Source organism: Micromys minutus (assembly GCF_963924665.1).
Source record: "Micromys minutus genome assembly, chromosome: 5".
Lineage (NCBI taxonomy): Eukaryota > Metazoa > Chordata > Mammalia > Rodentia > Muridae > Micromys > Micromys minutus.
In genome coordinates this window covers 59,642,077-59,666,894 of record NC_137974.1, presented here as the reverse complement: position 1 = coordinate 59,666,894, position 24,818 = coordinate 59,642,077, and the positions used below count along the sequence as shown (strand labels likewise).

The 24,818-nt window shown below is 44.5% G+C and overlaps 1 protein-coding gene across 4 annotated transcripts in view; it reads right to left on the bottom strand.

Moving 5' to 3' along the window:
* The window catches only part of RUNX2 (RUNX family transcription factor 2), a gene marked incomplete at both ends in the record, with an annotated part of 201,627 nt that overhangs the window by 11,168 nt on the left and 165,641 nt on the right, over window positions 1–24,818 (bottom strand). For all 4 annotated transcript variants that reach the window (XM_080917249.1, XM_080917250.1, XM_080917251.1 and 1 more), the window contains one exon: window positions 21,441–21,602. In XM_080917249.1, the coding sequence (XP_080773375.1) occupies window positions 21,441–21,602 (162 nt within the window). The remainder of the gene's footprint in view (window positions 1–21,440; window positions 21,603–24,818) is intronic.

Sequence of the window (24,818 nt, the reverse complement as noted above, 5' to 3'; positions counted from 1 at the left end):
CAGCGAAGTGCGCATGCCCACAGGAGGGGGTACAGGGAGGCGGGGCGCAGGGGCAGGAGGCGGGGCGCAGGGCGGGAGGCAGAGTCTACAAGAGCAACTCATAGCATATGTGGTCAATTAAAATCATTTTAAAAACTGCAACTAAATGATAAATTGTTGCTAAGAAAATCTTTTTCTTTTTCCTTCTTCCTTCCTTCCTTCCTTCCTTCCTTCCTTCCTTCCTTCCTTCCTTCCTTCCTTCCTTCCTTCCTTCCTTCCTTCTCCCCTCCCTCCCTCCTTCTTTCTTTTTTCTTAAGCCTAGAATACAGAGAGAGCAGCCTGGTACTTTATCATGGCTGAGCTAGTGTTAACTTGGACTGTATTAAAAGCAGAAATTGGGTTAACATTTTACATATTAGACACCAAAGCTTAGCTGATCGGAAGCCATGGAACAAAAGAAAAAGGCAAGTGGAAAGGCTTCTTACCGGACAGCTAAGTGATATTCGTAGCTTAAAGTATCTTATATTAAAACGGACCAAAACTTCACATGATTTTTTTTTCCTTAGATAAAACATGAGACTTGAAAATACTCTCCCCGGGGGTAGTTATGGGTACCAATGGGTCAGAGAAACACTTGCCCTCTGGAGTGCTACAGTGGAAAACTCTGAGCAGCGTTTCATCAGACCTGGTGGCAAGCCCAAACCCACGGTGGTGCGGGGATGCTCTGGCCCACCATGCCACTGCTGGCTGATGGGCTGGGAGCCCAAACCCACGGTGGTGCGGGGACACTCTGGTCCACCATGCCACTGCTGGGTGATGGGCTGGGAGCCAGATCTGGTGACTGCAAACCAACCAGGCTCTGCTTTTCCCCAACCGTATATGAGTCCCTCTAAGTGATCAGATCTTTACAGCATCCCTCGGTGTGAGGGGAGCTTGGCCAAGGCAGCAGCTGAGGCAGCGTAGTTACCACAGCTCTGGTCAGTGGATAGGATGACCTCCACGACACCCTTGCTATGTACATTATGCTGTGAATCTTCCACAAAGGCGACTGTCACCAACCTCATTTTCTGAATGACAAACTGAAAGAATGACAAACCCAGAGCTCAAAGAAGTGGTTTGCTTAAGGTTACAGTCAAGCAGATGAGTACACGGTGGCCCAGAACTTGACCCTAGAACTGTGTGACCCTACTGCCACCATCTCTGCTAGGGTGTGGGGATTCAGGAACACCCTTAGGTCAACTCCAACAGAGCCTGTCTGGCTAAGGCTGATGATAAAGAAGATCCTGATTGCCTCTCAGTGGCAGCTGTGGGGAGGGAGCTGCGATGTGACATAGGGAAGTGGGAGCTGTCGTCACCTTTTGCCATAACTGGCCCTGCTCTTGAATTTGGATATAGTCAATATCACTGATGTCCCGTGTGAGCCAAAGTAAATCATATTTTATAGTCCCTAGGCTCCCTGGCTCCTGCCACGGGAAAACGGTGAAAGCACACGGCAAACAGCGGCGTCTCCTCTTCTTACCCATTACCGATTATCATGTGCAAACTAGAAAACCCATGAATGGAGACTGAAAGCTGAAGTTACTGATTGATCACACACACTCAGCCCAAGGGTCCAACCACGGTCTCCTATAAAAGACTCTGCCTGGGAAGAGAGGCGTGTGACATAGGAAACGGAGGCTAAGTTCTACTATCCTCTAATACACAGACTGTATTTTTTGGATAGAGTATGACATTTGTCCTATAAAGTGGCCCCTCCACATCAGAGCCCAACCCAGCCTCAGACTAGCCCTCTGGGGTGGTTTGAATGAGATGCCCCTTGCAGGTCCATACCCCCATGTGCACTTGAATACTTAATTCCCAGTTGCTGGTGTTGTTTTAGGAGGTGTAGCCTTGTGGGAGGGCGTGTGTCACTGGGGACAGACCTTGAGGTTTCAAAAGCTTCATGCCATTCCCTATTGACTCTGTTTCCTGTTTCTGGTTTGAGATGTTAGATCTCAGATTCCAACTTCGGCCACCTTGTCTGCTATCTGCTGTCCCTGACAGTATGGACCATAACCCTTGGGAACCATAGCCCCAAATAAACTCTTTTATAAGTTGCCTTGGTCATGGTGTTTTACCACAGCAAAAGAAACATAACTAAGACATCTTCCAACAAATCTCACACTGATCTGCAAGACAAGCCAGGGGAAGCAGGAGTTGGTTCTGGATGGCATATGATTCCAAGACAGAGTCATGCAAAATACAACCTGTGGTTCTCCAAGATAGACTAAGAGCACCAACATGCTGATGAGCCAATGTAGACCCTACAGCATGCTGTACTGCACAAACCGCTCAAGGCCCCAAACCTAGATCCAGATGACCACCTGGCTTTCTTTCTCATTTGTGACTTACATGTTCCAGGTCAACCTAGACCCCTTCTGCTTTCTCTGGTGCCCTCACCTCCCCGCTTCCTTTGCCTTGGTCTCCATTCCCTCCTTCCTCCCTCCCTCCCTCCCTCCATATTGGGGTTTGAACCTGGAGCCTTCTACATGCTAGACAAGCATTCTTCCACTGAGCCAGCTATCCCTAGCCTTCTTTTACTTTATATCTTGAGACAGGGTCTCTATCATTCACCCTGTAGACCCTCAACTCACTCTGAGGCCTTCTGGGGGTAACTGAACTTCATTCTCCTGAGGGACTCCTCCTGGTCTCTGCCTGCTGGGTAGTTAGGATCACAGGCCTGCTCATGGTGTCCAACTTTGGTTTTCATTTTTAGTTTCTCCTGTCCTTGAACCCTCCTCTCTTCTTGAAATTGCAAACAGCTTTCAAAATCTGCCTCATAATCCCTTCCTACTGGGAGCTGCCTCCTCCCCTTCTACCAGGCGCTCCCTCCTCCCTTCCTACAAGGATCTCCTTCCTCCCCTCCATGGCCCTAGCAACCTCATCTGCCATGCTTCCTGAGTCTTTTCTTGTACTCTGTATGGGTTTGCAAAGGAACAAACATTACCCTTTCCCCTTCACTGACCTAAGTTCTTTTGGAATCAGACCCTGTCCTGCTTCCTTTAAGCACCCCGAAGGCCTTCTCAGAGATATAGATGAAAGATATCGCACACGTGAGGGAAAAAGTATGGCATCACCATTGCCAATTATGCAGTGACAAGTTGTCCTTGTGACAATTTGTGTGTCCTTCTCCCTTAGGCCTGTATGAGCAGCTGCCTTTCCTATAATCCTAGTCCTATGTGGATTTGAGCCCACAGAACTCATCTAAGTTATCCCCATATCCACAGATCTCCCTCCGCACCCAGGAGTTTCACAGTGCACCTCAAGCTATAACCCCTGTCCTGCCTAGATCCATTATCCTATGAACAACACATCCTTGATGCTTGGCCCCAGGAGTGCCACTATTAGGAAGTGTGGCCCTATGGGAGTAGGTGTGTCACTGTGGGAGTGGTCTTTGTCCTAACTCCCTGGAAGCCAGTCTTCTCCTAGCAGCCTTCAGATGAAGATGTAAAATTCTCAGCTCCTCCTGTACCATGCCTGCCTGGATGCTACCATGTTCCCACCTTGATGATAATGGACTGAACCTCTGAGCCTGTAAGCCAGCCCCAATTAAATGTTATCCTTATAAGAGTTGCCTTGGTCATGGTGTCTGTTCACAGAAGTGCCTTTGTCAAGACAGAAAGATGCCCCACAACTCAGCTAGTTATTGGTGGGGCACAAGTGAAATGGTATCCCCTTTCCACACTGGGCTTGCCTTGCTGGCATCTACTAGCTCTGTGCACATAGAATTCCTGACATGATACCACACAGATTTCCTTTCCAAACAAGTGTCCACATTCGCTTCCTATTGCTGTGATAAACACCATGTGCAAAAGCCACTTGGAGAGAAAAGAGTGCATTTCACCCTAGGGATTAATCATCTCTTAGCAATGTTAGGGAGGACACTTAAGCAGGCACGGTAGCACATCCCTGCAGCCCTAATGCTCGGGCAGCTGAGGCAGGAGGATAGCAAACTGGAGGCCAGTCTGGGCTATTTAACTAAACACACCATCTTAAACAATGAAAGGAAACAAACCCCAAGAATGATCAGCTAATTTTTATCCATGAGAGCCAGTAGGAGTGACTGCTCAGATCCAATGTCCTCAGAAACCAAAGTCTCGCCTACTACTTTACTGAAACTCGGTCTTAGTCTGAAAGGATTCCTGTCCTTTTATTACTAAGATTTAGTTTAAAACCAGGGACAAGTGGCTCAGCTCAGGATGACTGTAAGACAGAGCTCCTTATGTAACTTCGGAAGCTAAGTGTGGTGTTACTACAATTCATTCCTCCGACAAGTCTCCAAGTTTTCCCACTCCGGCCTTGCACACAGAATTAACTCAAAACTTCTGCAAGAAAAATGTCCCTTTTAGAGTTTGATTTGGCATCCATTTCAAAGAACTGTTTGTATATTTTAGAATATGGAGACTTTTCCTTTGATTGAAACCTCTCTTTTAACAATGGACAAGAGACGATTTCCCCCTCTGAATGACTTAAACAAAAACAAACACATCCTAGTTACACAGACTCTTGTTCTCAGAGCAGCATTTTTTTTTTTAATGAGAAATCAAGCCCTACAGATTGTTAAGTATTTGGCAAAAAGCCTCCAAAGAGTAAAACTCAAATAGTGAAATTCTCCTTTTTGTAGAAGATAAATAAATACTAGCACCAAGTGGGGTTCCTTTCACTTTCTCTTTTTGATAACATTCCACAGTCTGCACACATGCGCACTAGTGCGCCACACACACACACACACACACACACACACACACACACACACACACACACACACCTCCAGAGGGCTTCATTCAGTATTTATTCTTGGTGCTATAGCAATAAACTCACCAGCAATGGACCACTTTCAGCATCAGTTTATGGTTGCCCCGACCCCTTGTGTGACTTTAAAACATGGAGCCCTCTTTTTCCCAAGGATAAACAGACACACCTAACTGTATATTAAGGTGCTGCTTGTTTTAATGAGAGGGGAAGAGTGCCTGTTGCATTCCTGAGGGACTGTGGGACAAGAGGCAGGTGCAGACTGCACTAGTGTAGCCCTTCAAACACTGGGCAGTCTCTGTCTGCTAAGATCAAAACCCAAGTTTTATTTCTCACAGAGTTAGAATATAGAGCCCACACTAGATATGGACCCAGAAGGTTCCAGAGGGAAGATGCTGTCGAGCCACAGAGCAAAAAATATGTTCTCAGGGCTAGAAAGATGGCTCAGTGGGTAAGAGTGCTTGCCTCACATGTGTGAGGAGCTGAGTTCAGCTCTAAAACCTAGTTAAATGAGCAGCTATGGACATGTACAGACATATAGTTCCAGAGCTGTGGGGCAGCAGAGACCAGAGGATTCCTGAGGTTTGTTGGCCGCCAGCTACCATAGCTCTAGGTTCAGTGAGAGACTCTTCCTGAAGGGAACAAGGCAGAGGGTAACAGAGCAGGACACCCAGTGACTTCTTTTGACCCCTGCAAGTGCACATATTCATACATGTGTGTATAGACTCATGTATGCACATCTATATGCACATCTCATGTCTTCACATAACTTTCATCAGGATGAGATGTAAGGCAAGAAGCAAGAAGAAGGATGGGTTCATTCTAGGTGAGGTCTCTCTCTTCATCGGTTACCATGGCTGTGTTCAGGATGGGAAGAATGCCTGGGGGCTGCAAGGGTAGCCCAGGAAAGAACGTGAGCTCTGGTCTTAGTCCTATCTAAGCAAAGGATCAGAATGAAGGAGTCCCTGCCCCTCCTAGTTACATAGATTCCTCAGTAAGAAAAGGTAGGAATTCACTCTATTACACATTGGACAATTATGAGACTCTCTGATAAAAAGCCCACCAAATGTGTAGGTGTGCTCTGCTTGTCAAGAATGCTGCTCATTTACTAAAAAAACAGTGTCACCATTTAGGATGAGGCAATCAATCAGCAGCCAATTCACTGTGCAAAACAAACAAAATCTAATTATTAACCAAGTGTGTAACACAGACCAAAAGAAAATGGGGACCGGGATTGGCAAGATTGGTCTATGGGTAGATTTGCCACCTCTACCCCTCTCCATAGAGAGAGTTATGTTATGCATAAGTTTAGCAGCAGCTTCACAGTTTCAGATTGCATTTATGTGTCTATGTTAAATCTTTGCAACCAAACTTCATTTCTGCAAAACTGAAAGCCACCGTTTCCGGTTAGCAATGGTGTGGGGTTGGCCTGTCTATGGAGTCCTTGGACCCATTTCTGGCAAGACCACGGGTACTTTCCAAGCACTGCTAGTGTAATCCAGGTGTGGCCTGGAAAGAAGAGAGGGATGCAAAGTCCTCCTAAGATGATTCCCTCGGGACTTCTGTCAACAGTGATGCTCTGTGGCTGGGAGATGTCTCAGCCATTGAAGCTCTCACCTCACAAACACAGAGATCTGACTTTGAGCATCCCTGTGAAAAACTGCTTATAATCCTGGCAATGGCAAGATGGGAGACAGGAATCCCCTGGCTCACTAGGCAGCTATCACAGAGCAAAGTCCCAGGCCAATGAGAGATTCTATGTCAACCAAAAGGGAGAAGGGGACACCTGAGAAATGACACCTGAGCATGCATGTATGTATATATATATATATATATATATACACACACACACACACATACATATATAACACAACACGCACACTGGGGGGCGGATCTGATAGAAACTCCTATGAGAAAAGAATAGCAGGAAACTGTGTGTTTGAAAACTAAGACTTGTGTCTTACTCTCCTGCTCCTACGGGTTTTGTTAACAACAACAGCTATCTTCATGGTTTACTTTTATTTAGTGGTGTGTGCAGCCTGCTCATCATAATATGCACCATGTAAATGTATGTGGGTGCTTTAAGGGGCCATAAGAAAGCATCGGTTGCCCTTGGAGCTGATGTTACAGGTATTTGAAAGCTGCCTGATACACATGCTATGAACCAAACCAGGGTCTTCCGCTAGCTCGGCAAATACTCTTAACTGCTGAGCCATCTCTCAAGCCTTGTAGTTTTTATAATGTATGTACAGACTGCTTTTTTTTTTTCTTGCTACCATTTTCCCCAAATACAGCAAAACAATTATTTACATGGACCTGACATTCTACAACACAATACAAGCAATCTGAGAATTGCTTATACAGGAACACTGGAGCAGGTCACACACAAGCAGGACAGCACTTTATATAACGGAATAAGCACGGAGTCTTCACAGAGGGTTCTAGAACAAGCCTCACTTGGATACCAGGGACCAAATGTGCTATGTTTTTATATGCAGCATGTGTTACATGTGTTACTTTACTTGATTGCTATGATGTTTCTTTCTAATCTCTACATCTAATGAACATGCTGATCTCTAAGGCCGACATATTAGAAAAGCTAGCATCTCAGATGGTCTGCGTGTCTTGGGTCTCTAATATAGAGTTCCTGAATTAGAAAATGCCCCTTCCTTCCTGGAAGGATCCTTAGGCTTGCTCTTCGGGTTCTGCTGTACCTGACCCCCCACCCCCTACAATCTCTGCCCCTCCTAACTGGACCAGCTGTAGGGAACATCCTCAGAAGACAGCAGCTGGACAGGCCGTCGGAAGGTGCTCACCAGTGCTACAGGTCCCTTGGCCTCTTCGAGAGCAGCCATTTGAGACTGTAAGCAGGACCTGCATCCATCACATTCCCCATCACCCATCACATTCTCCATCCTTTCCCTGTCTTCCTCAAGCCTGGGAAATCTGTCTGCCTAGCTCTGCTTCCACCTGCCTTTTCTCCCCGTGGTTATAGGCATGTGCCTGGCTTTGTGCATGGGTTCCAGGAATCTAAACTAATCTGTGTAGGAGTCATGTTTTTTGAAGCCTACTCTATCTGCCTACCTCACTTCTAGGTAACTGTTCTCAACATGAATGGCTCCAAGTTGGGATCCTCTAGTACACTTTTATCTGGCCTGTTATAAATCCTTTAGGAAGATTTTTTTGTTCCCCAAAACTTTAGCCCTGCATTTTGTACCTCTCAGTTTGAACTTTAACCTTATAAAAATGGGAGTGGGAAGACTTCTACACTGGGGTTCAGTTTGAAGAAACTAAAATGTAGCAAAGAGGAACAGAAAGATACAGTGGCTCTTCCTGAGGAGAGGGAAATCATAAGACATGCTACCTGCGGTCTAAGTCATAGTTTTGCAGGTCCAAAGCCTACAGGTCAAACAGCAACTTATAGATCTACGAGGGGCTGGGGAGATGGCTCATCAGTAAAGTCCCTTCCTAACTCTCATAAAGATCTAAGTTTGGATCCCCAGGACCCACCACAGAGCCAGACACTATGCCTACAGCCACAATGCTAGGGCAGATCTCTGACGCTCATTGGCCAGCCAGCCTAGCCAAATATCTGAGAGAGCCCACTGCAAAAAATAAAGGTGAGAAAGGGGGTGGCAGTTGGAGGGGGAGTAAGAGAGGAAAATGAGGTGAAAATGAAATTTATTATATTAATTTATGAAACACAAGCAATAAAACATTAAATAAAAGTAAAGGTGAAGAGTGACTAGAAGAACGGCTGCTGTCAGCTCTGGGCCTCCACACACATCCCCATGCACAAGATGCACACGTCCACACTAATAAACACAGAGTAGACACCACAAACACCACACACACTTTAAAAGACAAAAATTTTAAAAATGAAGTCTACAAAGAGCAAAACACAACACATCTTCCGTTTCTTATCTCGGGCCCCTTTGATCTGTTCTTAACTTAATCCTTCTGCAGTAACATAATGAGGAGAGGGCTGTACCAAAGCCTAGTGGCCAGGAGGGACTATATAGGCAAGTCCAATTCCCATGTTAGGAGGAGGGGACTTCATGTCTTCCACACACTGTTATAAATCCCTAGGAAGTTCTTTTTTCCCAAAACGTCAGGCTACGTTCTGTACCTTGCAGTTTGAACTTTAACCTTATTAAAATGTGAGTAGGAGGTCGTTCAGACTGGGTTAGCTTTGAAGAAACGGAAATGTAGCAAAAGATACAATGCTGTTTACAAATGAGTTAAACCATCCTGGCTCCGGGGGAAGGAGACACCCTTCTTTCCAGTAGATCACCCAGGTTGTGCGTGTTGCTGTTTGCTTTGGGCAACTGCTACCTGTCATTCTGATTTGCCTCCTCTTCCCATTGGTTTTATTTTTTTAAACGGTAGCCCTCGTTCATTGTCTTGGATGGTCAGTTCTCACTGTCTGCCTAACAAACTCTGTACTCATCAAGATACAAACCTGTGGGCACATCGAGTTTCGGGGTTGGTGTGTTGGGGGAGGGGGTACGATTCCTTTTGCTGGGGTTCTAGAGAAGGAAGGGAGCTGAGCACTCCATTCATCCCTCTGGTCCCTGATTGCAGAAGCCTTGTGACCAGCTGCCTCTGGCTCCTCCCACCGTATACCTTCCTGCTAAGATGGATGCATCCTTCGGAGCTGTGAGCTAAAGTCAACCCTTCCTTAAGCTGCCTTCTTCAAATGTTTGGTCAAAGCAAGAAGAAAGCAAAGCAAAGAAAGAGGGTGAGAAGAAGGGAGGGAGGAAGGGAGGGAGGGATGTGTACAGGTATTAAGGCTCAGAGAGACAGAGGTCAGAGGACAGACTGTGTGAGTCAGTTCTCTCCTTTAACTATTTAGGCCCTGGGAATCAAGTGAGACGGATATGTGCTGAGTTGAAATTGCCTAGGCCTCTAAGCCATTTTGTTACCATGAGGAAAATCTCTTTGTAGCCCAAAGAACCTGAGGAGAGAGTAGAGGCTCACAACAAGGTCAATGCCATCAGCCCTGCCAACCTAAAGCTCTGGTTTTAGCTTGTCGTCTAGGCCCTGCCTAGAACGAGGTCCCAGCTCTTCTGAGGTCGAGGCCTTTCTTCTGAAGATTCATCCCTGACTTTTGAGTCCTCTGTGCCCATGCAGAGGCTCCCCCCACTGTGACTTTTTCCAAATGAAAGATGCCAGCTTATGAGACTGAATTCACTGCTAGCTCCTCACCCAGGGTCATCTTCAGGCCATTGCAAGCGACTCCCAGCATGTCTGTCTAGTGAGCATTTGCAGAGCTGGCTTGGTCACACCTGTGTGCTGACCTTAAAGCAGTCAGAGGAACTGAATGCAAATCTATGAACGTTCTGCAAACATACAACCTGAATTTTAGGAGAAAGAGAACAATCAGGGCCCTTTCAGTCCCAGAATGCACCTTGTCTGTTGCCTTTTATGGCACTGAAATCTGTCTTTGCCACTGCTTTGGCCTACAATGAGCTTCAGTGTCCTCACTAGCTGTGGAATCCAGACTTTTCCCAAGGGGGCTGGCTCACAGTACTGAGGGTTTAGTCACCAAGGCATCTGACAATACAAAAGCTCCACGAGGTTTTCTGTCTTGCTCATCAGGATCCTTCCTACAAGTTGAATAGATTCACTGAATGACTGGATTCGCATCGGTAATAACTTAGGTTAAGACATATTTTCATAGGACTGGAGAGTTGACTCAGCAGCTCTTCCAGAGGACCCATGGTAGGCAGCTCACAACTGCCTGTAATGAGACCTATAAAAGGGATCCAGGATTTCTGGCCTCTGTGGGGCACCTGCACACTGGCGTGCGCGCGCGCACACACACACACACACACACACACACACACACACACACATCAACTGTTTAGCAAGAGTGCTATTAGGATTAAAATCACGTTTCCCTTAACTGCATCTGTGATTACATCTAATCAGTGGAGGTCTGTCCTCTGTTCTCACCTATTCTCCAAGAGTAATTTGTTCTTTCTTTTGTTTGTCTTGTCATTTTTGAGATCAGGGTCTGTGTTCCTCAAGCTGGCCTCAAATCTGTGGTCTCAAATGATCCTTCTGCCTCCTGCCTGAGCAGCTGAGGTTATAGAGAGGGGCTTCGGCTCGAGGGAGAACCAGCTGTTCCTGCACTTTAGGCACTCACTCTTAAGAGAACAAACACAAGTCAGCCACAGAAAGTCATGCAAATGTGACAACAAAGCTAACTTCCTTAATAAAAAAAGAATTAAGTCTTCAGTGTGCAGTCTGTCTATGGATTCTGATACAGACACCTCCGAGGCCCTACATTAGGAAGCAGCAGTTCAGCTGGGATCAGTCGATAGTATCTGAATGCTCAACATTTTGGGTATTAATTAGCCCTCATAATCAAGTGAAATGCCAAAGCATAGCTTTCTTGGACATCTACTGGAACGTGTTAATGGTGATTGAGTTTTTTGATGAATTATTCCCCCTCACCTTCATGGGGATTAGAGACAGTGTATTTGGTTTACTGTTGATATGATTACTACATCTTTCCCTTATTAAAAAAAAAAACCCTATACTTTCTGGCTTTAATTTGCAGTCACCAACATCCAAAGCTCTATGATCGACCCTAGAAAATACCTAGCCCTACAAATTTTGCTCACTCATGAGGAAAACTAAGATTCACAGAAATTCAACCATCAGCTCAAGAACCCAGAGGCACACTCAGAAGACAGTCTTCAAATCCTAGAGTCTCCTAGCACAGTACGCTCTCAGTGATGCTGTGGTTGGTCAGTGGCTGTGGCATGTGCCTGCTCCATGGGAAAAATGCTTTCCTGACAAACCATGTAAACACAATTTGATTGAGCAACTAGTCCTTACTCGGCATTGGGTTCGATGCCCCTTTTGGAGAGGCACTGCCCTATTCAAAGGCTTCAACTACTTATTAAATTAAAGAGGCCCAGGGAAGTCTTACTAACCTTTCAAGGGATTCTTTGACACCTGGCAATTTTTGAGGTCAGGGAACTTTAACTTTCTCAGTCAAATGCCCAGCAGACCAAACTCTCCATTTGAGAATCATGTAGTCAGTTCTCTATGAACCTGTAAACCATAATGATTACATAGTATTTTCCTAAAGTAGAGTCAAGGAGCACATGGGTCAATTTCTTAAATGATGACAAGCACAACACTATTATCAATTTTTTCCCTTAAGTCTGTTTTTATTTCTTCACAGTTATTTCTTTAGAAGGGGTTCTTCTTAATTATTCACGGATTGACTGTGGCCAACCACATCAATGTGTTGATTATTCATCATGACTCCATATCCTCCTTGGCACAGAGTGGGATGTGTTTTGAACCATTGTTTTAGCTGTTATTATTCCATTAATTATAGCACTATTACTAATTACACAGACAGCTAGAACCAGACCGCTTTGGCTGGAGAGAGAGCTTGAAGCATCTCGACCAACTATGAGGTACAGCTGTTTGTTAAGAAGTCAGATCTCAATGAGGCAGCAATGCCAAGAGCAAGGGACTTCAATGTCTCTGTTCTTCCTAGAATGCATGGCCCTGGTTTGTATTTATTTACATAGACAAGAGACACACCTCTTGTTCTAAGTAGCTCTTGTCAAAGAGACACGGGCTAGAGTCACCTGGAGATAAGAAACCTCAGCTGAGTCACTGCCTCCTTTGGACTAACCCATTTGCAAGTCTGTGGGTCATTGTCTTTTTTAATGATTGGTGTGCAAAGACCAGCCCACTGTGGGTGGTATCATTCCTAGGCTGATGGCCCTAAGATACCTAAGAAAGCAGGCTAAGCAAGCCATAGGAAACAAACAAGCCACTAAGCAGCATCTCTCCATAGTCTCTGCTTCAGTTTCTGCCCTGGTTTCCCTCGATGATAAACTGTTACTTGGGAGTATATAATGAAATAAACACTTTCCTCCCTAAGTTGTTTTTGGTCATGGTGCTTACCATAGCAACAGAAAGCAAACTCAGGCACATGTCATGAGTATTTGCACGTCTGTCTATTCTAACTGCAGTGAGTTACAAATGTATGGGCTCCTGTATGTTAAAGCACAGTTCAAACTGCATTGTTTCACTTTATTAAGGGAAGTCGAGGAGCTGGAGAGATGGCTCAGTGATTAAGAACACTAACTGCTGTTCTAGAGGTCCTGAGTTCAAATCCAAGCAACTGCATGGTGGTTCACAACCATCTGTAATGAGATCTCATCACCCCTTCTGATGTGTCTGAAGCAACTAGAGTGTACTTATATATAAAATAAATTTTTTAAAAGGAAGTCGGCTGATTCCACACTACATCTCCTGTTGGAATATATGTACTTACAGACTATGATATTCAGGTAAATGGCAAGAGCAATTCATTGCCCCTGGGACCCCATCTCTAGAAGCATAACTAGTCTCAAGTAACCCTCAGTATATTGAGCCCCTAGGCCTACAGCATTGTCTATTGGGCAGACTTTCAGGCTGAAGGTAAGGGCATTCCAAGGGTATATATGCAAGCAAGCAGGGTGTGCAAGTAGGAATTACAGAGATAGAAAAGGATCATGGAGCCTGGTTTGAGTCCTCAGGGAGCTTTCAATCTAGCTAAGGAAAGGCAAGACTTCATGCATTCCTGTTAGATATAAAAAAATCATTATAAAAATTGTTATGAAGCCAAACATAATATAGGCAACTTCTTAAGTTGCAAATATAAAATCATTAATTCAGAATAAAAGGGTAATCTTTTATTAAGAAAAAATATCTACTGTTTTTAATTCCCCAAAGGCATTAGCTTTCAGTTGCTTACAAGTATAAGTTAGTAGAGCAGAAGGGCGGAGCAGGAGGTCTCTGTTCACTAAGTGTCCAAGCATCTGTGGCTTCTGCTGGCCTATCCTGGGCTGCATCTCAACATGACTGTGATCGATCTCCTAGCTGGCCATGATTTGTCTCCTGGAAGAGAAGGATGATGTCTCTCTAACACGAAGACTCTCCTCTCTCTGTCTGCCATTCCTTGCCTGCCTTGGCACATTTCAGGGACATGGGAGCCACTTATTGAAGTGACCTGAAGTAAGTGAAGGAAGTCATCCAACCCAAGAAGGAATGTAAAGGGCTGACAACACGTAGGGTGTCAGCTTAACTCTCAGGCGTTCTTAGCAGGTGGAAAACACCTGATTTAAACAAACAGCCATTGCAGTCAGTAAGCACAGAGGCTGAGGAAAGATGGGGTTGGATTCTTGAGTACCAGGCATAAAGAAAGGCAATGGTAGCACACCCAGGGGTCCCTAACTGGGACCACAGGGTGACATAAAACCTTATGTGAAAAACCTCAGGAAAATGTGGCACCAGGAAGAGTGAAGTTCCATGAGAAATGACAGTTGTCGAAGAGAGAGCATTCGCTCTGTTCTGGAAGAGCAGCATCTCATTCCATTCACCACTGAGTTCATGAGATGTCCATCATTTTCTCAGAAAAGTCCCTGACACTTTATTGCCTGATGGCCGTAATTAATGTCAGACCCAAAATTAGGAATCAAAAATTCTATTTGATCCTTCAGTTTCAAGTTGGACCTAGAGTATGTTTTGGCATGATTACTAACTGTTAGCAGAAAGTTCTGGAAACAGATGTAGTCTTGATATGTGCTCTAAATATGAAACACATTGCAAAAGGAGCTGGAGATAAAAATATATACTGCTTATGCACACTTCGGCCGTGTCATTTCCTGTCCTTATTAGCAAAAAAAGTCTCTCTAGTTTTGTCCTTTTGTTGTTCCAGGTGAAACAAACTTCCCCCCTCCTTGTTTAATTAAGCACATTAATTTATATATGTATGTGTGTGTGTGCGTGTGTCTGTCAGTCTGTCTGCATGACTTCCCCCCACCCAAACACATACGATGGCATAAATGTGGAGTTCAAAGGACAACTTGCAGGAGTGAGTTCTCCCTAATGTCATCTAGGGTCCATGGGTTGTCGGGTTTGGTAACAAGTGCCCACCCTTGCTCAGAATTCTTGCAGAAGCCTTTCTTGTCTTTCTTCCTGTCTTTGTTTGTTGTTTTCTCTCTATCTTCTTTCTTGCGCATTGTTGTTTCCTTGTACTACACTGAGCACCAACTGTATGCCAGGCTACAATACCATAGGCTACAATGATCCAAGAATGCGGAAGACATAGCCACTGTTCTTGAAACGCATGTCTTTGAGTGAAGAGAGTGCTCTGTGTAATGTATGTGACTGAAAACAACCATGCAGCTTCCCTGGTAAGTTTTCTAGAAGCAGCAGAGATGGACCACGGTTTCCTCAGAAGCTGGTAAGCATGCACTATATATCGTCCCAGAAAGATACGGACACTGGAGAGGCATGGGCAGTTTAGAGATGGCTCGAGGCCAGGTTTGCTAAGAGGAAAGTGCAGGTTGGAGGTCAGAAGCCTGGGAGGAAGCCATGGGGTTGTGCACACCAGCCTGGAAAGCCCTGGCAGGGAGTGGGAAGCAGCAGTGAGTTCTTGGGGATGCCAGGTATCTGACAAAGGAAGGGAATAAACACCTCTACCCAGGAGCAGCAAATGCAGGTAAAAAGCACATAAATTGACGATGATTTTAACTAAGTCCATTCTGCGTTTGCATCTATATGAACAATCACCTAAAGCAGTCTATCTACGGGCCAAATTATGAGGAGTGTGTGTGTGTGTATGTGTGTGTATGTGTATGTGTGTGTGTGTGTGTGTGTGTGTGTGTGTGTGTGTGTGTTTAAAGGTTTTCTAACAAAAATGTCATGAACAGAGTTTATGGCAAAAGAAGATCAGGAGGTGCAGAAAGAATATTTATGTTTCTATAAAATATATTGCATTCTTCTACCATATATATTTTTAATCTCAATTATTTCGAAAACCATAGACACAGTAAAGATATCTATGTTTTCTAGGACCATGGAAGAAGGAAGACAGAGTGCTATTGGGTGGTGGGGGGGGGCAGGATAGGGTAGGAAACCTGTCCTCTATTAGTTTGCAGTGGTGGGGTACATGATATTATAGGATTGGCAAGGCCCACAGAACTGGATAATGGCAAGCTGAGCCCTAAGGTAGACTGTGTGCTCAATGTCATAACAGTGTATCGATATTCAGTTGTAATAAAGCAAGACATAAAAGATACATGCTTTCAAAGGGAATAATACAACTTGGTTTTCTCCCTGAGGTTTATTTGGCAAGCCTTGATGTTTTCCCTCCTCCTTGTAAAATTCTAAGACACACGGATAAGCAATTTTGAGTCACTTCATTCCATGGAGCCACTGAGACACAATAAGCCAAGGGACACATCTGAGAAGTGTACAAAGACTCCTAGTGCCGTTGAAACTAAAACCAGGTTTTCTTCAGCTAAACTGTTCCCATGGTCTTCCCGGACCTCAGCAGCCACCGTGTCCCGAGAAAATCAGTATATATGGCGAGAGGGTTCGCACACTCCTGTGAGAGAGGCTTCCTCAAACCATATGGAAAACTGTGTGACCATGTGCCTGTTGTCTCAGCATAAGCATACCCCTCTCTTTTACAGATCTTTGCCCTTTGTGTGGGTGCTTGCACGAGTGTCCAAGGTAAATCTCACCCCCACCCTGCCCTGGCAACAACTGACTAGATCTATGTATTTTAAAATGTAAGAGTCAAACCACATACCCAGGTCACACTCTGAGCTGGGTACCCAAGGCTAACTACAAACAACTGCAGTGAGTCATGCAAACAGGCTCAGTCAGCCTTACAGCCTGTGCCAGCATCCTCCGATGGACAGGGTAGGACTGGAAACCAGGTCTTTGTTCCCAGCACTAGAGTAAATTGAGGTTCAAGAGGGATTAAAATGCCATCTGCTCTTGTTGGGAGACAGACTATTTTTAGGGAAGGCAAGATGAACTCTGACCTACAAATTTGAAAATGCCCAGCTCAATCTCCACTGATGTGAGGAGAGGAATATGGGACATGCCATTGTGAACACATGGGACTTGCCTTTGTTTAGGGTCCATTAAATTTAATAACTTCCCCCTTTATGGCTTTAAACAGAGACCCTCTTCAAAATAAGAGCAGCTCTCAGAACGTAATTACTTGTCCGTGGCTGCTGTGGCAGAGGTGTTTACCAAACAGGCTCTTAATACAGAAGTAGGTCCACAGGAAAAAATGGAGGATCGCTCGTGTTTTATTAAGGTTGCTTTAACTTTTTGGTTTATTAGTGTTAATTGCTGGAGTTCTCTTTTTTTCTTTTCTGTAAGAGAGAGGCATTGCTCCCTCTTGGCTGTGCAGAAGTCAGGGCTCCTGTGGATGGGACACACTACTGGAGCTATTAATTTTAAAGTCTGGACTCAGGAAACTTGACAGGGCCTGATTCATGGAGAGCATCTTTTAAATGAGCTCCATCAGATGCCACTGGATTTTAAATTACATGGGCTGATCCTCCTGACACATCTCGAATGATCACATGGTCCTCCAGTTCCCCACTGGCAATTTCTCTATCTTGTGGTATTGATACAATAATTGTCAGTGACTTTTGTTTTTAAAAAAACTGGGTTAATACCTACTGTGCTGAATTTGGGAAATATCACAGGGACGCAACTGAGAACCCCTAAGATGGAAGGCTCTTCGACGGCCTTTCAAAGCTGAGCGAAACTGCTTCTGATACTAAGATATTTAAAGAGGAGAGTCAAGAGGTGAGGTCACTTTCAAGCCACCTGTGGTCAGGATGCTTCCCACACTTAGTTTATTGTAGAAGGTCTTAGTTATTGTGATATAGGAGGTGGGTTAAGAAGCTCTGGGTGTCCAGAGCTGCTGTGAGTCACCAGGCTGGTGTCTGATAAGCTAACTTGATAACTGAACTGAGTACACTCTAAGGAAGGACCCCTTTGTCAGCTAGATGAAAATCGAACAGTGTTTGCTTACAAGCCTGTAAACAACTCTTGATCTTTGAGCACTATTTAAGGCTGCCTGAGAGTAAGGGGAAACACCCTGATCTTTTATGTTGTGCCTATGAACTTCAAGGCATCTAGCAATACTGCTTTCTCTGTAATAAACTGGGGAGCACAGGTAGCAGGCCTCCATCATTTTAGTAGATCTTGCCATGTTCCTGCCTGGCTTCCAGAAAGAAAGCTATGGAACATAGACGGAGTGTACTAAGGGCATAATTCCTTAGGTTCTAGAACTGAATCCACACTTGAAAAGTTAGAGGCCAGGGCACACACAAGAGGAAAAGAACCCCGCTCCTCTAGTGTTCTTCAGGTACAATCTCTTTTGAAGAGCATTTTAGGATGAATTGTAATTTCTTAGAAACTCATCTTTCTAATTGTTTCTGTTCTTGGAACAGAACCCTCCCACCCCTAGTAAACATAAGTATAACCTAAGATTTTCAATTTATTATGTGATTTTTCTCTTGATACTCTAGAGACTTTTATGAATGTCCAGAGTTTAGTTCTGCAAATATTTATTGCAAATATTAATAATAATAATGTAAATATTTTCCTAATTCTTCTATGTGATATATATTTTATGAAGTGATTCTTTTAAGTCCATAGGAGTGTTAACTCATTTAAATATTCAAAATCCCCTTTCTGTTTTAAGTATATTCTGTGGGGAGTCACTTTTATTAAGCAAATAATCTCCTTTAAAAAGTTAGCTTGCTATTTAGTAAGTTAACTTAAGCCAAGCCTTGCCTGCAAATGACATACAGATATACAACTTTAAAAACAATTTAGCTTCCTGTATCAGCTATGATGTCACATGCTGTGTGTCAGGTCTGTCCTGAATAGTGCATACTTTCCCAGTTCTTAATAAAGGTTTATAACCTAAGTCTTAGTCAGTTAAGGAGCTTTCCTGATGTTCGTGTGAGGCAGAAACGTGGGTCGCCTAACAACATCAGCAAGTATTTTGTGTATCTCTTTGGATGGGGAGATGTGGCCCAGAAGCATCATGAAGGTGACCATGGGACTTCTTGGGGTATGGTGATGGAAGTTAGCATTTGAGCTGTCCATATTAGAGGCAAATGATAACTGTCTATGTTAGACAGACCAGAGGACTAGGCATGGTACACATAGGCATCTAAAGGGTTCTATTTTCTAGAGAGAAAAAAAAACCCTTCAAGTCTCATTTGTAGGAAGGTCAGTCTCTTGTATCTTGAGGACAGCTTTATATAATGAGGTGAATAATAGCAAAGTAGAAATTGTGCAATTCAGCCCCTAGTACCCCACAAAAGTATGGTCTCTCCAATATGATCCCGAAGACACTCCCTCCTCAAGGTCTGATCTGAGCCCATCAGGAAGTGCTCCGGCTCAGGCACAGCCCCACGACCAGGAGCTAGGTCAGGAGGTGGAGGGTTCTCCCGGATCCTGACAGTCCACAGCTGCCTGTTCCTTCCTGTTTCTCCACACACTGACAGGAGGGATTTTCTGTTCTCTGTAATGTTTATACAGAACCTCCCACCTTGGCTCCGTGTTACTCCTTTACTAGTCACGACTCACTGAGATGCTCCGAGAAGAAGACAAAACTGGACTGAACTGCCTTTTAAACCAGTATAAAGTAGGGGCACATTCCTGCCTTTGGCTTAAGATCAATAAACAGCTGTATAACCAGTCAACTTCAGCTCCTACCTCCTCTGAAGAATAGAAAGAGCTATAACGTCACTTCATGGAAATACTTGAAGTGACAAGAACAAACTAACCAGCTTGATCCACATCATATCTGTGAATGGCAAACCCTGATGCCTAGCCCACTGGGTGGTCATCTGTTCAAGGCTGTATACAGCAGTTTCCATGGTGAATCTATATATGAACACACCTTGTTAACAAACTGATGTAGGTTTGTGTCTCTACAGCTACAATTGTCCTCTGGGGCTCTTTCCTTTTTTACGGATTTACTTCTTTCATTTTCTTTGTGTGTGTGTAATTGCCCAAGTGTATGTATGTGTACCAAGTGTGTGCCTGGCTCCTAAGAAGATGAGAAGAGGCTATCAGATCTCCTGGAACTGGAGTCATCGGTGGTTTTGATCTGCCCAGTGTGGGTGTTGGGAGACAAACTTGTGTCCTTTCAAAGCAGCAGGTGCTCTTAAAGGCTGAGCCACCGCCCCATCCCCACTGGAGCTTGGTCAGAGAGCAAAAAATCTGTTTCAACAGGTTGATTGGCCTGATGGAAGCCCAAAGGGTCTCTAAAGGCACACAAGTCTTGCACAAGTCCAAGAGGAACTTTGGTTCTATGTAAAACCAATTCCTCATCTCAAATACTGGTGAGACAATCAAAATCAAGTCAATCCCAGACCCCTGTGCAATTTCTAGCCCCCTGTGTGTCTTCCTCTTCCTCTCCTGTATTCCTGATTGATGTCTTGCCCAAAGGAGATAGTGATTTCAGTCAAGAGAGGAAAACGAAATATCTATACTATACTATCCTTGGCCCAGCTCCCAAGAGATGTCATGTGATTCATAAACACAGGCAGCACTGGTCAATAAAATGCGGTTAACATGGTTATCCAAAGAACCTTCCAGCTCTCCCTCCACCGTCTCCCATCCCTACTCACCCCGGGAGAGTCCAGCTGCTGCAGAAAATGTGAAGCACTGGGCCCAGAGAGCCCTTTCCTGCTACTCGCTTGAGAAACAAAGCCTTCCCTCCTCCCAACTTGAAAGAAACAAAGGAGAGTGGACTAATGGAAGCCCGCTGGTGGAGCTTCAGCTTGTCAGTGGCGACTCAGCGGAGAGAGTAGCGGCTCCGAGCTTTGCAGAGAATTGATAGAGAGAGAGAGAGAGATGGAAACAGAAACAGAGAGAGAGAGAGAGAGAGAGAGAGAGAGAGAGAGAGAGAGAGAGAGAGAGGCATTAACCTGGCCAGGAGTAAAACAGGTGCTTGGGGCTTAAAGGCTGGCAAATGATGACAAGAGACACAGTGCCTGTGTGGCCTTGTGAAGTCATATCTGATTATTAATGAGGGTGGGGTACATATCAGAGTGAGTGGAGAGACTGCTTTCCTTATTTATGGGACTCGTATGGTTGGATGAGGGCCTTTAGCTTCTCTTTCTCCATGTCTGTCAGAAGTCTTTACTGTAATTTTCTGGCTCCCTCTGCTAGATTCTACAGGCAGGAGAAGAAGGTGGCCAGGTCACTTCAGACACACACTTCCACTATGATCCCCAAGCTTTGGGTGTCTTTGAGGTGATAAAGCTGTGAGTGTGGGGGGCTGCCACACAGAGTGACAGCGTGCCTCGGTCTTGAGCTGCTGCATGCTGCCTTTCAAGGGTCGACTGGGGCTCTCAGTGCTGTGAATGCCTAGGTCTCTCTCGTAAGTATTGGAACTAGCTTGGAACTAGCTATTGTGGAGCCCGGGCTTTAGGAATGGAGGGTGAACCATCAGTCTGTCCTTTGTCTTACAAGCAGAGGAAGACCTAGGCATGTGACCTTTGGAAGAAGGTCCTAGCTGTAAGACAGCACCCCTCAAATAGAATACAACTCAACAGGGCACTAACTGGGTAACATTGAAGGTTATCTTAAGAAAAGCATGCCGTCTCTGGTGGATTTTGCACCTCTTGAATTAAGAATGTTCAAGTGTTTGATAGCCCCATAAATGCAGAGAATTGAGTACCTGATGTCACTTGTCCCCGATAAGACAGTGACTGTGAACAGCATAGATAAGCCAGGCTTGATCCACCACCACCCCTCACCCCCGCCCCTCTGCAGGGGTGGTCTTCTAGTTAAAGCTTGGTCTTTACCTGAAATGCGCCTGGGTACATCGGTGATGGCAGGTAGCCCAGTGCCCCGTGTGGAAGACAGCGGTGTGGTGGAGTGGATGGACGGGGATGTCATCTGGCTCAGATAAGAGGGGTAAGACTGGTCGTAGGACCACGGTGGGGAAGACTGTGTCTGCCTGGGATCTGGCAAGAAAAAAAAAAAAGAAAGAAAGAAAGAAAGAAAAGATGAAACACAAAACCAGTCCAGTATTCCAGCCACTGCAGCCTGAAAACCATGCAGCCCAAAACTTAAGACACAGCACAGAAGAAAAGTCTAGACTCTAAAATAAATAATAATAAGAAGAAACATCTCCCACAGCCTCTCCCTTTTAGGCCTCAAAAAGCCCAGAGCTCTCTAGACTTGACGTTTCAATGAACATGACAAAATGGGAAGTGTGGGGGTGAGCATAAGGCCCATTTGTCTCTCTTATGCATAAATATTTCTATTTGGGAAGTCCAGTGGCCATTTAGAAAACAATCCACTTTGCTTATTTTCAAAAAGCGTAATTTATTTTATTTTCTGTGTTTTCAAAATTATCCTTCCCTGAGCACACTTTTTAAATTATATATTTTTTTTTCTACCAACTAACTTGTATAATTTGCCAAAAGATGGAGATTGCGCCTTTAACTGTTGCTCATCTGGCTGCCATATTTGGGGGTTGCTTCTTCCATCTTAAAGTGCCTGGTTCTGTGCTTCTCCTGCAATGAGCTTTCTCACTGGAAGTCAGTGGAGTGGCATTTTCTAATGGGGAAGTCAAGGGACAAGGATAGGGAAGAGAACAGAGGAGAGGTAGCATCCTCACTGACTACAAAGGAGGAAAGCAGGATAGTTATCTAATGATAAAGCTGAAATGGAAAATAACCTTTGAGAAAAGACAAAAAGTCAATTTAAAAACCATCCGTGATTGAATACTGAAAAAGCTATGTTGACATCCAAGTTTAAGGGCAAACATAATGAGTTCCTGACAGCAAGAAGATGAGGCCAGCAGAAGAATAGAAAAAAGCTTTACTCGCCCCCCCCCCCAAGTGTCATGTGTCTGAGCTGTGGCTCAGAGCTTCCTACAGTTGCTGATGATAAAAATATTAAGCAGAAAACTGAAGAAGGTTGATTCCTGAGATCCAACAATGTCATCTCCACTGGGGTTCCAAGACATGGAAGCTGAAGGCTAAGAGGTTTATTAAAAGGCCAGCATCCATTTGTATAAGGAAAGAAAAGGCTATTTTGTTTTGTTTTGTTTTCCCCCTTTGAGCCTATACCACTTGGTATTTCCAAGGGGTCACCCATTCAAGTACAACCTAGACCCAACCCTGCATAGCTTCCTGGATTAGGTAGAATCAGGTGTGTTCGGGGTGATTTGGACAGAGATAAGAAGGCAAACTTGTTATTTCCAACATAGAGACTGTGTTTTAATCTTTCTCAAAAGATTAAACTAACCGAATCATAAGCAAATTTCACTTAATTGATTTTAAATACAAACTTAAAAATTGTTCTGCCAACTTTAAACACGAACAGAGCTGGCTTTTTACAGGACAGTTGGGGCATTTGCATATAGATAGGCTTTAGACTGTTTATAACTGGGCCCCCACTTGGCCCTGATCACACAGAGTCCATAAAGGGACTATTATAATAACCTGATTATGGGAATAGGAGATTGCACGGAAAACTATTTAGGAAGAGACTTTGACAGTGTATCACCATCTCTTTCTTAAGATTAAGTTTTAAGTCTCACTCTCTGTCTCTTTGTCTCTCTCTCTCTTTCTCTCTCTCTCCTCTCTCTGTCTCTCTGTCTCTGTCTCTCTGTCTCTCTGTCTCTCTGTCTCTCTGTCTCTCTCTCTCTCTCTCTCTCTCTCTCTCTCTCTGTGTGTGTGTGTGTGTGTGTGTGTGTGTGTGCGCGCGCGCGCGCGCGCGCGCGCGCGTGTACGTGCATGCCCTCAAGTGCTAACATGAAAGCAGGTACCTGCAGGACCAGAAGTGGGCATTGGATCCCCTGGAGCTGGAGCTGGCAGGGTTGGAAGCCCTCCATTACCAGCTGGGAACTGAACTTCCATACCCCTGCACGTGCAGTATACGACCCAATTCTCGGAGCCATTCCTGCAGCCCTCGTTCCTACATCCCTGTCTTAAAACAGAGCTAACAAACAGCAAACAAAAGATACTTAAAACACATCAGAGGTAGCATTTGGGACAGGTATCAAACTCTCCATTGACTCTTATTCTTTGAAAAATCAACAGCTTAATTTAAAAATTTAAAAAAAAAAGAAAAAACATATCTGAACAGTCAATTCAGGTTTATTTCTCAAAATATAAATGAATATAAAATGTGGACTTTTCCTGGACTAGTTTTTCTTGTAAAGCCTCTTTTTCTATGCAGTTGAAGCTGTTGAGTTTCAGCTATTTCTTGTTTATTTGTTCAGTTTGGAAACAATTTATTTAAAGATTATCTAAATAGGACATACTTCCTTGAGTGGAAATAATTAAATACATCTGGATATTTATCTGATGTTTACTGACATTAATAGATATGGGGGGACACCCTCAACTCAACTTTTAGGAAACATTTACCTGAGTTTGAGATTCAAGAGAAAGGCAGCCCTAATAATAACAAACTTTCTTCAGAAGTCTAAGAGATACTTGATGGTTAAAAATAATGAATTTCTATGCCTTAAGACTCCCAAGGTTGAGATCGGACAGATTGGCAGCATTTCAACTCCGAGTGACTGGTCCTTGTTATCCTCAGATGCTGATATAACTCTGCCTTCCACCACGAATGTAAGTTGCTATTTAGAGAAAATGGGAAACCATCTTCAGATGGGGGAGGGTTGGCTCCTTACAGAGCAGGAAAACTGTCTTGTAAAGGCAAGGGGCTGGAGTCAAGCACATTCTCAACAGATGAAAGGAACAACCGCCACACAGCTACAAGAGGAGGATCTGGAGGAATAGAAGTTAGGTTTGCAAAGTCTAGATTTAGCTGTGCCAGACAACTTCCTCAGCAAGCAGTACTCCTGCCTGCCTAAACTGAAGGAAATCCCAACAAAAACCAAGAAATGAAGATGGTGATTAAAACATCACAAAGGAACAATAGATGGAGCTTGGAGAGTCTTGTGGAAGAGCTGGGGACGTGGGGAAGGACTGAGGGACAGGAAGGAAACAGGAACTCTACAAGAAGACCAACAGAGACAAGTAACCTGGACCTCTGGGGACTCCCAGAGACTGAACCACCATCGAAAAAGCATACATGGGCTGGACCTATGCCTCTGCACATACGTAGCAAATATGCAGCTTGGCCTTCATGGGGTGGGGTGAGGGTAAGGGCAGGCAACAACCAGGGCTGTTCCTGACTCTGTGGCCTGCCTGTGAATC